This window comes from Saimiri boliviensis, chromosome 2 (genome assembly GCF_048565385.1).
Source record: "Saimiri boliviensis isolate mSaiBol1 chromosome 2, mSaiBol1.pri, whole genome shotgun sequence".
Lineage (NCBI taxonomy): Eukaryota > Metazoa > Chordata > Mammalia > Primates > Cebidae > Saimiri > Saimiri boliviensis.
In genome coordinates this window covers 85047116-85065003 of record NC_133450.1, presented here as the reverse complement: position 1 = coordinate 85065003, position 17888 = coordinate 85047116, and the positions used below count along the sequence as shown (strand labels likewise).

Below are 17888 nucleotides of genomic sequence, written 5' to 3'. Positions count from 1 at the left end.
TTCATATTTTATCTTTGGAAAGCTGTCAAGCTTTGCAACGTCTAAACCGAGGTCTCTCTACCTTGGCACTGCTGACATCTGGGGCCCGATGGTTTTTTGTACTGACGGCTGCGCTTTGTAGGATGTTTAACAGCAGCGCTCTTTTCCACCCAGGAGATGCCAGTAGCATCTCCCCACTTGTGATATCCAAAATTGTCTTCGGGCATTACCAAATGCCCCCCAGTGGAGAACCACTGGTCTAGATGGATAGTTCAAATAACCAAGTGGTCATTATAGCTGAAAGGGAGCTACCTGGAAAGAAAGGGCAGAGGACAATCTCCACACAGGAGGGAGTAATGACGACAGCCCCGGGGGTTTACCTGAGCAGCCTCCAGCTCACTCTCCAGGGCCCTTCTGGCGGACACGGCTTCTTTTTCTTCCTTTCTGGCGTGCACAAGGGCCTCCTCTAATTGTCGTATTTCTCCCTACAATGAAACGCCGGGTCAGCGTACACTTAGATGTGTGCTGTACCTATGAAACTGACTCAGTGGAATGAAATGAACACTGAAGACACCCACAGACATGGCAGTGGCTATGGTCACAACGTGCCTGTCATGGACCCAAAGCGGCACACATGGCCGTGTCTTTAAATGTGTGTGCTTGTCTGCAGCTCCAGTTCTAGTTGTTAGCCAGGTGTGAACATCCATATTATCTCAGGGGACTTTTTTTTTTTTTTTTTTAGAGACAGGGTCTCACTATGTTGCTTAGGCTGGTCACAAACTCCTGGGTTCAAGTGATGCTCCCTCCCACCTCTCTGCCTCCCAAGTAGCTGGAATTACAGTCATGAGCCACCATGCCCAGCTGGGGTAATTTTTTAAAAATACAAATACCCAGCCTTATTCCTGGAGATGTGAAAACAGTAGGTATTGAATGGACCCATGCACGCACAGTTTTATAAAAGGTATCCAGGTGGTCCTGATGGATGACTGCTGTGGTTTGATCGTGTCCCCCAAAAAGCGTGTGTTGGAAGTTTAATTGCCATCATAATGGTATGAAAAGGTGGGACCTTAAAGAGGGGATTAGGCCATGAGGGCTCTGCCCTCATGAATGGGTTCATGCTGTTATCACAGGAGAAGGTTCCTGGTCAATGGACAAGAGTGGCCCCGTCTGGCCAGTCAGTTCCCCATTCTACCTCTACCCTTGTGCTGTGTGACGCCATTCACAGTGACACGGAAGGAAGGCCCTCACTAGACGTTGGCACCTTAATATGAGACTTCTCAGCCTCCAGAACTGTGAGAAATACATTTCTATTGTTTCTAAATGACCCAACTGTGGTATTCCCCAATGGCAGCACAGAACAGATGGCAGTGACCATGTACGTCTCCTCCTTCACTGTCAGCAGCCCTTTCCTGCTGCTGAGTGTGCTTCTCTCACTCACAGCTTCCCACTGCTAGAGGTCTGGCCAACCAGATAACTGGCTTGTTAAAATCAGTGTAACTTCAAAAACATCAACTATGAGTTTAAGAAAAAAGAAAGTCTTGAGTGAGAATCGGTCTCACGGTAGTGTTAAGACAGACTTTTCAGGCGGAGGCCTCTGCGAAGCCGTGGAAGGCTGGGCGTGTCTGGCATCTGGGTGTGTGGGGATTCCTGTGCCTAGACCTGTGTTCCCACCTGACCTCACCATCCCTGTTCCCAGGCCTCCCTGTCATGCCATTACCAGGGGAACAAAGAAATGGCTTGCAGAGAGGATGTATTCAATATTGCCTTGACCTTTCCTACTAAATGATGACAATAAATCCCTTCCCCACTTCTGAAGTCACTTACACAGGAAAGAAGGAGCAGCTGCTGCCAAAGCTGGGCCTGGGCCCAGCGAGCCTCACCTCATACTTCTTGAGCGTTTCCTTTGCCTTGGCTTCATCGCCTTTCATGTCTTCAATCTGCCTTTGAAGCTGAGCAACTCTCCGCTCCAGCTCTTCACTTCTCCCCTGCAGCTTCTCATTCTCCTCCCGCAGAAGCTTCACACGCATTTCGGTCCCCACCTGGTCTTGCTCTGAAGTATTGCTCCTGCTGGCCAGGACCTCGACATTCTGTTAAAAACACAGAGCAAATGAACAAGGGGACTAGTGTCAAGGAGCTGTCCCCAAGCTGGGAGAACGGCTGGCATCTATGAAAAACCCATTGTGCCTATTCAGCCGAGCCCTGTGCTGAGCCAGGGGTCAGCAACCCACAGCCTGCAGGCCAAACCCAGCCCTCCACCTGCTTTGAAAAGCGCAGTGTTACTGGAACGTGGCCATGCCCATCCATTTGCAGATTGTCCGTGGTTGCTTTCAAGCTACAACTGTAGGGCCGAGCGGTTGCGACAGAAACCCCAAAGCCTATGATGTCACAAAGCCTAAAATGTTGACTCTCTGGCTCTTTATAGAAAAAGTTTGCCAACCCTTGCCTGTGTTAAGATCCTTACGTGGGATTTCAACCTTTTAACAATTCTTTTTTTCTTTTCTTTTCTTTTCTTTATTACACTTTAAGCTCTGGAGTACATGTGCAGAATGTTCAGGTTTGTTACACATGCCATGGTGGTTTGCTGCATCTATCATCTCATCGTCTACATTACGTATTTCTTCTAATGCTATCCCTCCCCTAGCCCCCCACACCCTGACAGGCCCCAGCGTATCATGTTCCCCTCCCTGTGTCCCTGTGTTCTCACTGTTCAACACCCACTTATGAGTGAGAACATGCAGTATTTGGTTTTCTATTCTCTGTCAGTTTGCTGAGAATGATGGCTTTCAGCTTTATCCATGTCCCTGCAAAGGGCATGAACTCATCCCTTTTTATGGCTGCATAGTATTCCACGGTGTATATGTGCCAAATTTTCTTTATCTAGTCCATCACTGATGGGCATGTGGGTTGGTTCCATGTTTTCGCTATTGTGAACAGTGCTGCAATAAACATACGTGTGCATGTGTATTTATAGCAGAATAATTTAAAATCCTCTGGGTATATACCCAGTAATGGGATTGCTGGGTCAAATGGTATTTCTATTTCTAGATCCTTGAGAAATCACCGACACTTCTTTATTCTTACTGCCATCTTAAATGTGAGGAAACTGAGATTTGGGTAGTTTAAGTAACTTCTCCAAGGTCACGTAGGAGGAACTGCATTCAGGCAGACCAAACCCAGAACCTGTCCTCATAACCCTCACCTTCTCATGTGTCCACTTCCTTGCTCCATTTACATGGGCAGGGCCTTTAAAAGAAGCTCTTGAGGAAGGGCAGCTTTGGAGTACAGCCTTTTTCATGTCCAATATACAACAGAAATTTAAATTAGCTTAAATGAGGATACAGTTCATAGTGGAAGCTCTAGGTATGCTGCACACAATTCACAACAGAAAGGAATGACAATCTCAGGATGGTTATTGTTGATTCCAGATGTCACAGGGGCATTGTATTCCTTGGATTAGCAATTCGAAGTGATGGGAAATGGTCCTGCCCAGCGTTCCACCTCTCCAAACAGATCTCTTGCTTGTCCTCCATTTCTCCACTACTACAAAGATGCCAGTATCAGCAAACCTCATGCCTTCAATACAATGCTACAGATGCTTACAATAAAAGTAAGGCCCAGGGAAGATAAGGTTAGGCTTCCAAAGTCCGTATCACAGCCCATGTGGGAGAGGTATCTGCTAGAATTGCTCACTTGTATAGCCTTTTGGAAAGATCTTTACATCGTTTAACAGTACAGCAAGCTTGTTATCCTCAACTGGTTAGAGAGTTTCAGCAACCAGAGCATCTTTTCATGGCCCAAATGTTTAATTCTATACAACAGAGAAAGCCCATAGGAGCAAAACAACTGAGTTAGAATGAAGTTAGCTGGCATTGCTAGGAGAAAACTAGGTGTCAGACAGCTGGGATTTCTCAGGAGTATCCGAGTATCATCTCCTAATGAAACCAGCAAGAGGACAAGTCACAAAGATGTACAGAGAAGAAGTAAAGTGTGGTTGAAAACTTGAGGAAGGGTTTAAAGAATCCAGTAACTGGTCAGACCAGGGAAAGAAAGAGAAAAGTCTAGATTGCCCATTTCTGCCTTAATTCTTCCATTAACATGTGAGATAAAGTTACAGTTATCAAGACAGGGCGGTACTGGCATGAGGGTAAGCATACAAATCAATGAAACAGAATTAGGCATTCAGAAATAAACCCCTATATTTATAGCCAACGGATTTTCAACATGGGTGCCAAGATAATTCAGTAGGGTAAAGAATAGCCTTCAACGAATCATGCTGGGACAACTGATATCCACATGTAAAAGAATGAAGTTAGACCCCTTCCTCACACCATGTGCGAAAATTAACTCAAAATGGATCACAGGCCCAAATGTAGGATCTAAAACTATAAAACTCTTAAAACACAGGAGCAAACATTTGTGACCTTCAGTGAGGCAAAGGCTACTTAGCTACAACACCAAAAGCACAATTGACAAAAGAACAAACAGATAAATTAAGCTTCTTCAAAATTTAAAACTTTTGTGCTGCAAATGATGCCACCAACAAAATGAAAAGACAGCCTCCAGAGAGGAAATAGAAGTCATACTCAGGGAATGTGTTCTCTTTCTGGGTCCACAAGGGGACATAGTTTTAAGGGCAAGAACTTCCTAGAGCCATGCCCCCATCCCATCTTTCTCCATCCGGGAGATTTAATGGTTTATGTTTAAATTTCACAGGCTCGGAAGAAACAAAAAGTCGATCACTCCAGCAGAAGTTCTCAGGAACTCCTTTCATTGGCCTGGGGTCTTAGAGAAGGTGGGGGTTCCTCCCATGTTAAAAGTCCCCTTCTTCCACAGCCCTTAGGACTCCATGTTTGGGTCCCCTTCCACGAACACTCCCTTCGTGGAAGCTGTCTTTCTCTCTCCTGGATTTTCCCACTGGAGTCCCCTTCCACACTCTCTGGTGGAAGCCTGTCTTCCCCTCTCAGACTCCATCTCTCTATTCCCTGACACTCTCGTGGAAGCTGCTTTCCTCTGCTAGATTCCATCTTTCTGGATTCTCTCACTCAGTGTGAGAGTTAGCTGTTTCCTTCTCTTTCCTCCTGTTTCTCTCTCTAAAGAAATCACTTTCTACAAACGCTTTTGAGTCCGGCATTTACTGGGCACTGCGCCATGGTCCCCTCTCTCATTCTTGAGAGGGCAGGAGACCAAGAACCTGGAGAAACGTCATCTCAGGAGAACTGGGGGCACCCTGAACCCCTAAGCCCCAATATTACAATATATCTAGTAAAGGACTCATATCCAGAATATAGAAATGATTTTTTAACTTAATAATAAAAAGGTTTAAAAATTCATTTTTAAAATGGGGGCCAGGCATGGTGGCTCATGCCTGTAATCTCAGCACTTTAAGAGACCGAGGCGGGCAGATCACTTGTGATCAGGAGTTCGAGACCAGCCTGGCCAACATGATGAAACCCCATCTCTACTAAATATACAAAAATTAGGGGTTGGGCACAGTGGTTTATGCCCATAATCCCAGCACTTTCGGAGGCCGAGGCGGGCGGATCACGAGGTCAAGAGATCAACACCATCCTCACCAACATGGTGAAACCCCATCTCTACTAAAATACAAAAATTAGCTGGGTGTGTTGGCACATGCCTGTAGTCCCAGCTACTCGGGAGGCTGAGGCAGGAAAATTGCTTGAACCCGGGAAGCAGAGGTTGCAGTGAGCCGAGATTGCACCACTGCACTCCAGCCTGGCGCCTGACGACAGAGCAAGACTCTGTCTCAAAAAAAAAAAAAAAAAAAAATTAGCCAGGTGTGGTGGCACACATCTGTAATCCCAGCTATTCGGGAAGCTGAGGCAAAAGAATTGCTTGAATTCGGGAGGCAGAGGTTGCAGTGAGCTGAGATCACACCATTGCACTCCAGCTTGGGTGACAGAGCAAGACTGCATCTCAAAAAAAAAAAAAAAAAAGAGGAGGAAAGGATCTGAATAGTATACAAAATCCAATAAGCATATGAAAAGATATTCAACATCATTAGTCATTAGGGAAATGCAAATTAAAACCATAATGAGATACCTCTCCATATCCACTAGTATGGCTATAATAAAAAAGACAGATAATAACAAGTATTGGGGAGAACTTAGAGGAATTCAACTCCTTATACATTGCTGGTAGGAATGTTAAATGGTACAGCTACTTTAGAAAACAGTTTGCCAGTTCCTCAAAATGTTACACAGAGTTATGGTATGACCTGGCAATTTCCACTCCTTGATATATAGCTAAGAGAAATAAAAACAAGGGGCCAGACACAGTGGCTCATGCCTGTAATCCCAGCACTTTGGAAGGATAAGACAGGCAGATCACCTGAGGTCAGGAGTTCAAGACCAGCCTGGCCAACATGGTGAAACTCCATCTCTACTAAAAATACAAAAAATTAGCCAGGCATGGCAGATGCCTGTAATCCCAGGTACTTGGGAGACTGAGGCAGGAGAATCACTTGAACCTGGGAGGTGGAGGTTGCAGTGAGCCAAGATTGCGCCATTGCACTCCAGCTTGGGGGACAAGAGTGAGACTCTGTCTCAAAAAAAAAAAAAAAAAGAAAAGAAAAACATGACATATATTCACATAAAACTTGTATATGAATGTTTATAGCAGCATTATTCACAGTATCCAATAAGTGGAAGCAATATAAAAGTCCATCACACAGTGAATGGGTAAACAAGATATGGCATATCCCTACAATGGAATATTATTTGGCCATTCAAAGGAATGAAATATCAATACATCCTACAAAATGGATGAACTTTGAAAACATTATCCTAAAGAAGCCAGTCACACACACACATACACACACACACACACACACACACACACACACACACACAAACCCCCATAACAACATTTATATGAAATGTCTGGAAGAGCAAATCTACAGAGACAGAAAATAGATTAGCAATTGACCAGGGCTGCTACAGGGAGGGATACGGGGAAGGGACCAGGAGTGAGTGACAACGGGTTTGGAATTTCTTTTTAGGAGTAATGAAAATGTTCTGACATTGACTGTGGTGATGGTTGTAAAACTGTGTGAACATACTAAAACCACTGAATTGTACCATTTCAATAGTTGAATTATATGTTATATGAATCATATGTTAATACAGTTGTTAAAAAAAAAAAAAAAAAAAAAAGGTAAACAAAAGTTAAGAGAAACCTGAGGCTGGAGTAGGGATGGTGAGGAGAGATGATGCATTTACCTTGGTCTGGAGGTTTGCTGCGATGTTAGGGGAAGAGGAGGCTGAAGATCACCTACCCAGGCCTTTCAGTAAAGCAAAGAATGCGTACATGTGCAGTCAGAACCCTTTCATTCACTCGGAAATCTCAGGAAGAATGAAGATACTGAAAACCAGACCTCGTTTAACCTGGATTTGGGGCCTAACTAGCTCCTTGGCATGTTAGATAAGGGAACTGGACTGAATTATGATGTTTTAAGCTTGGTATGTAAGTTCTTCACTCAGCTTATGGCTGGCAGGGATTTATTCCAATGCTAGCTTTCAGTGCACGGGCTGAATAGGACTCTAGGAGACATTGTGTGTATTGAGACACCTGGTCGTTTTTTTTTATTATTTGTAAAGTGATACTATGTTTTTCTCTCTGTCTTCACATCATGTTTACAAATAATTTACTGTGCGCCTGTGTTTGCAAACCTTCCCAAAATTCCTCTCCCATTTTCATGCTCTCACATCTCCACCTCTTACATAAAGCCCACAGAACAAACTTCCCTTTCCTGAAACCATACCTGATTCACCTACAGTCGTTGTGGAATTTAAAACAAAACAAAACAAAAATACTATCCTTTTGTTGAAGGCAACTACCACATGTAAGTTCTTCTCCATGACTTGCCAGTCATGGAGAAGAAAAGAAACATGGCCGAGAGGACCTTCAAAGTTCTCCAAACTCTGAAACGCTCTGATGCTTGGATCTATGCATCATCATCTTTACCCGATGAGACTTTGTGTCTCACAGATGTGGCAAAGGCATCAGAACTGCACCAAGACAGAGGTGGTAAAGAGCAACTCAGGTGGAAAGGCCCTGGGGAAAAGTACAACTGAAGTCATCGACGTTGCTGGCATTATGTTTCTACAATTCTCTGATCCCAAGTCCTATATGTCATAAGACGATTAAAGAGGAAGCACCATCATAAATAAAACCAAAGAGCACATGGTTTTTAATGATTCATTTAGCCATATCATACCACCTATATGATGTCTGTTTTTAAAAGAATTACATGAATTTGCATTTCAATATTTCAACTATTATTCGCTTGTACAGGTAGTCAATTCCTCTGCCACTCCAAAACGTTGGAAACACCACACTAGATTCATCACCACAAAGGCAAATGTAGCAAATGTGCCATTTTCTATCATTTTTCAAGATGGCACCATCACTAAAAATTACACCAAGATTATTTTTTCAGCCATGAGGCAGCTAAGGTCAAAAGGTTTGATAACACAGTGTGTGCAATGTGAGGAGACTTACTCTCATCCATTGCTGGTGGGGCTAGAAACTGGTATGAGGCTCCTGGAGGGCGATTTGGTAGTACCTATCCAAATCACAGTGTACGTTTCCTCTGACCCAGCAACTTACCAGCTATCATTTTATCCCACGTGTGCAAAATGACATATAAATGCGATTATTCGTTGCAGCACTATAATAGCAAAAGATTGCAAACTACTAAAGGCCAGTCAAGCATGAGTTAAATAAATTACATCAGGTCAATGGTATCTTCTGCAGCAGGGAAAAAAAAAGAACAAGAAAGTGAGGAAGAAGGCCGGGCGCGGTGGCTCAAGCCTGTAATCCCAGCACTTTGGGAGGCCGAGGCGGGTGGATCACGAGGTCAAGAGACCGAGACCATCCTGGTCAACACGGTGAAACCCTGTCTCTACTAAAAATACAAAAAATTAGCTGGGCATGGTGGTGTGTGCCTGTAATCCCAGCTACCCAGGAGGCTGAGGCAGGAGAATTGCTTGAACCCAGGAGGCGGAGGTTGCGGTGAGCCGAGATCGCGCCATTGCACTCCAGCCTGGGTAACAAGAGCGAAACTCCGTCTCAAAAAAACAAACAAAAAAAAAAGAAAGTGAGGAAGAAGCAAAGGACAGAACAGTAGATGTAGCATGCTTCTGGGTGTATAAAAAGAAGGTAAGCATTGTTCTCAGCAAACTGACACAAGAACAGAAAACCAAATACTGCATGTTCTCACTCATAGGCAGGTGTTGAACAATGAGAACACAGGGGCACAGGGAGGGGAGCATCACACACTGGGGTATGTCGGCAGGGGGTGGCTAGGGGAGGGACAGCGGTGGGGGGTTGGGCGGGAAGGTTGAGGAGGGATAACACTGGGAGAAATGCGTGATATAGGTGACAGGGAGGGGGAATGAAGACAGCAAACCACCATGGCATGCGTGTACCTATGCAACGATCCTGAAAGATCTGCACATGTACCCCAGAACTTAAAGTACAATTAAAAAATGTTAAGCCGGACGCGGTGGCTCAAGCCAGTAATCCCAGCATTTTGGGAGGCTGAGGCAGGTGGATCACGAGGTCAAGAGATCGAGACCATCCTGGTCAACATGGTGAAACCCCGTCTCTACTAAAAATACAAAACATTAGCTGGGCATGGTGGCGCGTGCCTGTAATCCCAGCTACTCAGGAGGCTGAGGCAGGAGAATTGCCTGAACCCAGGAGGCGGAGGTTGTGGTGAGCCGAGATCGCGCCATTGCACTCCAGCCTGGGTAACAAGAGCAAAACTCCATCTCAAAAAAAAAAAAAAAAAAAAAAAAAAAAAATTGTTAAAAAGAAGGTTAGGCGAATTAAAGATGTATTTACTTGGCTACATAAGAAACTGTTAATAAAGACTGGCTATGCGGAAGGAAACCGGGGCTATGTTGGAAAAAGCAGAAAGAAGTTTTCAATTACAAATCCTTCTGTAATTTTTAAATTTTGAACCACGGAAATTCAACATGTACTACAATTTTTTTACATAAATATACATTTTCTTTTAAAAGACAGACCATCAATGAATGGTCACAGGAACTCAGAGAACAACCCACCTCCTAGGCCAAGTTCTCACCTCCTCCAGCCTCTAGAAACCCTTCCTTTGTCTTTTCATGGGTATTTCTGGGCCGTAAGAGATAGCGGAGCCGGGGCCCCAGGAGCAGCTGTACAAACAGAGCACAGCGCCAACTCTCCCACGCTAGTTTACATGGTTAAGCAATTCCTTTTCACCACATATAGCTGGGAGAGTGGAAAAGGCCCAGATGGCCCAGGACCTGCAACTACACGAGGGCTTCTCCAGCTTTTCCACTCCGGCAACCCCAGGCAGAGAAGTCCAATGTGGGGCAACCCCAAGGCAGAGAAGTCCAATGTGGGGGGCTGAGAGACATCCAAGGGACTGCAAAGAACTGCTTTCAAGGCTTGGGTTTTTCCATTATAAATGAATGTAAATTTTGCATTCCACACCATTCCACACTTTGCATTCTACTATGTCTCCTTTTCTATTACGGATACTGTTTTCCTGGTATTCCGGGAAGTGGTGTCACTTTCATCCCATGACTTTGCCAAGCACTCTCCTCGCCCACCCAGCACACAGACTCATGTCCCACCCTGAATAACACAGACATAAATCACCTCAAGAATGGAATTCTCATTTACACGTCTAAAAATGCTTCTCTATTCATTTAGAGGAAACAGCAAAGGCTCTGAAGTCAGCCAGAGCAGATCCAAATTCAGGCTGCGCCTCTTGCTGGGTCTTCCACTGGGCCTGGCCTCACAGAGCTTTAGTTTCCTATCTGTAGAAGGGGGATGAAGAAACCCACCTCATACGTTATTGTAAATATCTAGTTAAATGGAATTACAGCTCTCATGGTAGCCCTTCTTATCACTCCTAGGCCAACTAAACTCACATCTGCTTCCCAAAAGGGAACGACTTCACACAGCTTACCTGCTGTGGTTTCAAATCTTCATACTTGGTTTCAGGCCACAATCTGCACTTTTTGTTTTGTTTTGTTTCTAGATGGAGTCTTGCTCTGTCGCCAGGATGGAGTACAGTGGCACGATCTTGGCTCACTGCAACCACTACCTCCCGTGTTCAAGTGATTCTTCTGCCTCAGCCTCTCAAGTAGCTGGGACTACAGGTGCATGCCACCACACCTATTTAATTTTTGTATTTTTCATAGAGACAGGGTTTTACCATATTGGCCAGGCTGGTCTCAATCTCCTAGCCTCATGATCTACCCACCTAGGCCTCCCAAAGTGCTGGGATTACAGGCATGAGCCACTGCACCCAGCCACCTGTACATTTCTTACCAGCTAAAAAAATCAAGCCTAGACTTCTTAAAACAGGGAGTTGAGATCTTCTAATAGTCTTTCCAGGGAGACTGCACTGCACAAACAAGATGATACCCATCTAATTTCAAGGATAAGTCAGGTTTCTTGGTTGGCTAATTTATGAAAAACTTAGCCCCATTTCCCAATCAATGGTAGTGTGGTAAACTGAGGGCAACTAAGAAAAACATTCTTCTAAAACAAGACAAACAGCGTGCTTCAACATGCTGAATTGCTAAACTTCCACTACTTCAAAAATAGTTGACTTTTAACCATATGCTTCAATTACCGATTTTAAAAGAAGGAAAAAGGAACTATAACAATTATATCTCACACACACACACAAGACAGTAAAATCCCAGTCTCTGCCATACCGCCATTCATGGTAAGTAATCACCTGCCTGCAGGCTGGCACATTTTCCACATTTTCATGGGTTAACACCCACATTTACAAGTGTTCACACTGGCCCCTGGAGCCAGAGGAGACAAGCACAAAACCCCCACGATGGCACCATAAATGTCCCCATCTGCCTGTTCTGCCTGGCTCAGGAAGCTGAGGAGCACTCACTGTAGGAACATGGACTCGACACCTTGGATAGGCTTGCTCCTGATAGACAACAAGTAACCACATAGGGCGAGGGCCTCCCGCTAGTCCTAGCACCGACCCAATACACAGACATATCAGGTTTTACTAATTAACACGGCCTCTGCCACAGCCGGCTTTTGTTTCCTTTCTGTCTCTCTGTTTTGCTGAATGAGTGAAAACAGCTGAGGCGTGGAGGCCGGGGCATCCAGAGAATGGAATGCTGTTATCAGTTCCATCTCACTGGCCACCCCCATGCTCCGGTGTGTTGGGGCTGCAGGATCCCAACTGAGAGCTACTGGAAGCTTCCCCTACGTCAGCTCGTGTGCTGGGAAATTACTGTCTTCTCACCATCACTGCCATGGGTGTCTGCTTTCATTTGCACGGTAAGGGCCTGGGTCACAATAATGCATCCCTGCCTCACTCTGAGAGTGTTAGGAAAGCAAGTCCCCATATTGTATCTTCAGCTTCCCCCTCACCTGAGCAAAGGTCAACTATTTAGGTTACAGAAACAGCATATATTTCAGTCTTAACTAGCATACTTCATCCCATCTCTGAATCATCTGTTAATTTCCCTGGCCTAAGGTCTCTAATCTTGGGCTTGTCAAATTTTAATGAATTACCTGGAGATCTCATTAAAACGCTCATTCTGACTCGGGACGTCTGGAGCAGGACCCAGGACTCTGCATTTCTAACAAGCTCCCAGGTGACACCCATGATGCTGGTCTGTGGATCCCACTTCCAGTAGTGAGTTCTAGGCTGATGGGACCCTGCTCAGCTCTCAGGGCCTTCCTGCAGAGATGTGAGCTCAGCTCCTAACTGGTCAAATCCTTTATGCTTCTTGGTAGGGATCTCAGAGCCTGGGATTCAGTGTCAGGTGGCTTGTGGGTCACTGCAGGCTTTGCAGCCCTCTCACCTTGTAACCCTCCTTCTGCAAGCTCTTGCCCCCTCTGAGTTCAATTCACATCCTTAAAGAAAGTATAATAGGAGATACCCAAACAGTTCAGAAAAGCAAAAAAGAAAAAGATACGAATCTTTAAAAAGTAGAAATTCCGCCGGGCGCGGTGGCTCAAGCCTGTAATCCCAGCACTTTGGGAGGCCGAGGCGGGTGGATCACAAGGTCAAGAGATCGAGACCATCCTGGTCAACATGGTGAAACCCCGTCTCTACTAAAAAAAATACAAAAAAATTAGCTGGGCTTGGTGGTGTGTGCCTGTAATCCCAGCTACTCAGGAGGCTGAGGCAGGAGAATTGCCTGAACCCAGGAGGCGGAGGTTGTGGTGAGCCGAGATCGCGCCATTGCACTCCAGCCTGGGTAACAAGAGTGAAACTCTGTCTCAAAAAAAAAAAAAAAAAAGTAGAAATTCCTTTAGTAATGTAAGGTGATGAGTTCCTTCCTTCCTCCTTTTTGACTTGCCTACTTACCATTTTTTGGACAAGATGGGGTTGAGCCTTTGAAAAATATTTTTAAATCCTACGCTCCCAAAAGAACATCAGAGTTACCAAATTTTCTCTCGCCGTATTTACCAAGTGCCAACACCAATCTCTCCCGACATATCTACAGTTCAGAACTCGGTGACACAGTGATAAACTCTTTTTGTTTGTGTGTGGGGGTGGGGAGGGCAAAGAAAGTGCGTGGGAGAAATGGGAATAAATACGGCAAAGGAAGCAGCAAAGAAGTGGAGGGTATTTATCACCCAGGTCCCAAACACCTTCAACGAAGAGTGATTCCAACGCCAAAAGCAGTACAGATCATGTTCAATTTCTTTTTGTTAAAAGACGTGGATTCTAGACCAGACCCCGCTAACAATTCACGTATGATGACAGTAGACAAATCATTTAACTTCCATCTGCCTTCCCTTTCCCCCTCTGCAGCATGAAAGGGTCAGTCTATCTCATTTCAACATCCCGGCCACTCTAACAGTCTGAGATTCTAGAACGAACTTGAAAAAGGCAGGCAGCATTAGGCAGTCCTGGAATTCAATCAGCGAAGACTACTAGAGGTTTTACTCCTACTGCGTCATGTTTACATTTCATTTTCAAATGCTGTCATTTAAACCAGATCGTCTGTATCAATGTCCCTGCCTCAGTATCTAGAACTGAGGGCCATTCTCTCCATGGTCACTAACCTGCCATACTCGTGGGGTTTACAAATACCGTGGTTAGTGATTTTATTTACATCATGTGTTTTTGTTGGCCTGGTGGCAATTTTCTGGCTTATAGAACACCTATGCCCGTTTAATCATATTCAATTATCCAGTTTTCCTATAGCAACTCAGTGATTACATAGGTTAAAAACGTCTCTGGTTTTCTTCATCATATCCTTAGGAAATAAGTCAACATGCTTCCCTTTAAAAAAAACTAGTTAAGATTCACTCTCCGAGTGGCCTGTAATTAAGATATAGGCCTAAGACAAAAGTTATGAGAATAGATTCCTCACACTTGCTTAAAGAATGCATTTGACACACAATTAACCTACAGAGATTCCCAAGATGGGAATAAAAATGCCTATGACCAAAATACATTGCAACTAAACAGGTGTAGAGCAGTTACATGATATGATTTTTCTGAAACACAACATGCTCCATAGTTCAGGGCTTGATATATGGTATGATCCTGTTTATACAAAATATGCAGAATACGCGAATCCATACAGACAGAAAGTAGACTAGTGGTTGACAAAGGATGAGAGAAATGGGGAATTCCGATGAAAAGGGCTTCATTTGGGTGATGAAAAAGTTCTAGAATTAGACAGTGGTAGTGGTTACCCCAATTGTGAATATATAAAAACCGCTGAACTGCACACTACAAAAAGTTCAAAGTGAGATTTGTGTTATATGAATGTTATCTTAACAAAAACAAAAGAATACAAAAAGAGGGCAGGCCTTGGAGTCAGCAGACCTGAATTGGTCCTGCTTGTTCTTCTCGAAACTTCAGTTTTCTCATTATCCTAAAAATGAATTGAGACATTATGCAAAGCACTTAGCAATACCTCAGACACACAGTAAGACCTCGGTCGATGACGGCAATATATTAAGGTTGGGTAGACAAAAGTCACACACCCAGGACTTGAACCCGGCTCTCTGACTCCTTGCTTGTGACCTCTGCTAGCTGCTACCAGGTTCTTCCAAGGAGAGGCAGCAGCTTGAGGGAAAATTTCCCACAGCCAGCCAGGAAAGGAAAAAGGAGGCCCTGAACCTGCCAGCTGGGGGCTTCAGCTACATCCACATCAGAAGAATGCATTGCAGGGGCTTCTCAGAAACACAGCCCCGGACCTTCCATTGTGCTTTTGCTTTTTTTTTTTTTAACACCACTCCTTTGAAACATTCTTACAAAATGTTCCCCAGTTTCCAGGAGATAAAAAGAGCCTCACATCATATTTATAAGGCACCATTTCCCTCACCATGAGAGCCACAGTCTAAGCTAACCTTGTGACCAGCACGTAAAAGTTCTGTTTATAAAACCCAACATCCCCCTGCAGAGCCCTTCACCTTCAAGTCGCTGCTGGCTGGCGGAAGGGACTCCACCCAGACCATGCCCTGCTTCCAGAGCTCTGTGTCACTAGGAAAATATTGCGGGGTGGGAGCAGGGTAAAAACAAGGGTTAGATACCCAGTTAGAGTCGCTGTCACAGACGGACCACAGGGCTTTACAAATAATTACAAATCAGCTTGCTGTCAGAACACACATGTCTAACAGGTTCAACAGGATTTTTGGAGAAAGAAGATAAATGAACAGTCAAAGGCTCGATCTAGAAGCTAACAGGCCCTACTCCAGTCCACAGTTCTGCCCTGCTCCCCTGCCCAGGAGTCTTGTTATTTGTAAAAACAGATCCTTCAACGTTCCCATGTTGCTGCTACCCTATATCCATAAATGCTGAAAGGGTCTATCGTGAATTCTAGAAATCATGCCATTTTCACAACTTAAATACAAATGCTGAGATCAAGAACTCCCAATCCAATGATGCTTCTCACTAGTGCCTCCTTGCAGCCCCTAACAAGACCAAATTTCCATATAGAAAGCTCTCAGTTTTTCTCTTTGCCTCACACTACCACGGCCCCAGGAGCAACGCTAAGCTGGAGCTGGGGGAAGAAAAGGACAGTGCCTAGGTAGGCAAGAGCCTGGGCCGAGACTGCTACAAGCATTTAGGCTGACTCCAGTACCCACAGGGTTAAGACACACGACAAGGGTGACCTTTATTATTTCCTCCTTTAAAGTTGTCGGCTGTTCCCTGAGACAGAGCTGAGCAGACCGGGCTCCTACAAAGCTCACGGTCCCTGGACTCCTCCCTGCAGGCCAGGCTCCCAGTGTCAACAGCTAGCTCTAACTGACCGGCAAGGGGAACAAGGCCAGAATAGAAACATCCAGATCCCGGCAGGGTCACCTGACCACTCCGAGGTTTTGTGAAGTAACAACTTCTCTAAATCGCTGTTTGGCTTTCTGAAAAGCAGGGTGGTGTCATGGATCCATTCACTGCACAGATCAAGGAAAATGAAAGGTAATAGTGCCAAATGTCAAAGGATGAGTCGCTATATACACAGCAAACAGTGTCCAGGAAGGAATTAGTATGCAACACCCAGAAGTTACGAAGCATAACCCACAGATTTCCTTCCATACAGAACCCTTAAAGGAGGTGTGGTGACTTTCTGGCCTCTGTTGTCTTAGAGCAGGCATCCCCAAACTTTTTATACGGGGGGCCAGTTCACTGTCCCTCAGACCTGGAGGGCCGCCACATACTGTGCTCTTCTCACTGACCACCAAGGAAAGAGGTGCCCCTTCCTGAAGTGCGGCAGGGTGGGGGGGCGGATAAATGGCCTCAGGGGGCCGCAGTTTGGGGACACCTGCCTTAGAGCAATTGTTTCCCCGTCATGCTGCAGGCAAGACTCTCACTCCATCTCTCCTTTTCTAAATGGAGAATAAAATGCCACCTCCTCCCTCAAAAGAGCTGGGACAGACAGAGGGGGAGGGATGGAGAAACCAAGTCCAATCCAACACCTTCCCCGGACTGCTCTAGAGCCAGCCCTCATCTGTTTTAAAAAGAAGCCATCTTGGGGTGCCGACCTAATGGACCCCATGAATCCCTGTGGGGGTCATTAGTGCTGTTCACCTAATATTTCCAGTTCTCTCCTCCAGGCACATGCACTGTGCTTCGCTGCCCCCCTGAAGTCAGGAGTGGCTATGTGACTAGCTTTGGCCAAGGGAATGTGAGAAGTGCCATGTGGCATGTCCAGGTACAAGCTCCAAGAGGCCATCAGTGATTTACCATATCCTCCCCCGACCCCACTGCAGAGATCACCAATACCCAGGTCCCCCAGGGACTCAGGAACAAAGCAACTGACCCCAACCCTGCCACGACTGGATGTGTAGCATGAGCAAGAAATAAGCCTTTCTTCGTTAAGCTATAGAGCTTTGGAGGCTGTTTATCATTGCAGCATCATGTAGCCTATCACATCACCTAAAGGCCTACTATTATACTTGCAGATTCAGCTCACCTGGCTCAAATCCGTTAACAACAAAACCTGGAGTTCATCACAAGCTTCAGCCCCAAGGACACGTGGGGCTGTAACAAGGAGAGAGCATGGCTCCCAGACTCAGACAGAGTTGAGTTTAAATCCTGGCTCCGCCGCCCACTCTGAGCCTGTCAGTTACCGTTTTCTGAGCTGCAATCTCCTCCACTTTGAAAGGTGACGACAGTAGCTGCCGTACAGGGTGGTGGTGAGGATGAAAGTGTGTAAAGTACATAGCATGTAGCCAGGTGTGCAGTGTGCACTGAGTAGACAGGAGTGATTCTGGTGACCCTCATCATCATTATCATCATCATCATCATCACCCTGCTCTTGTCAATGACCAGCAGTGATGAACCCAGAGGCTCTGTTTCCTGCTGTGTAAACTGGAAGAGCAATGCCATGCCACTCCCATGGTGCGAGTTTCTGAGGAAGTCCTCAGCCCAAGGCCAGGCAGGA

At 45.3% G+C, this 17888-nt stretch overlaps 1 protein-coding gene across 4 annotated transcripts in view; it reads right to left on the bottom strand.

Annotated features, from left to right (window-relative positions):
* Positions 1 to 17888, bottom strand: part of CGNL1 (cingulin like 1) — a 192437-nt gene that overhangs the window by 38713 nt on the left and 135836 nt on the right. For all 4 annotated transcript variants that reach the window (XM_039469160.2, XM_074393827.1, XM_074393826.1 and 1 more), the window contains exons 9-10: positions 1860 to 2066; positions 360 to 464 (exon numbers count right to left, since the gene is read on the bottom strand). In XM_039469160.2, the coding sequence (XP_039325094.2) occupies positions 360 to 464; positions 1860 to 2066 (312 nt within the window). The remainder of the gene's footprint in view (positions 1 to 359; positions 465 to 1859; positions 2067 to 17888) is intronic.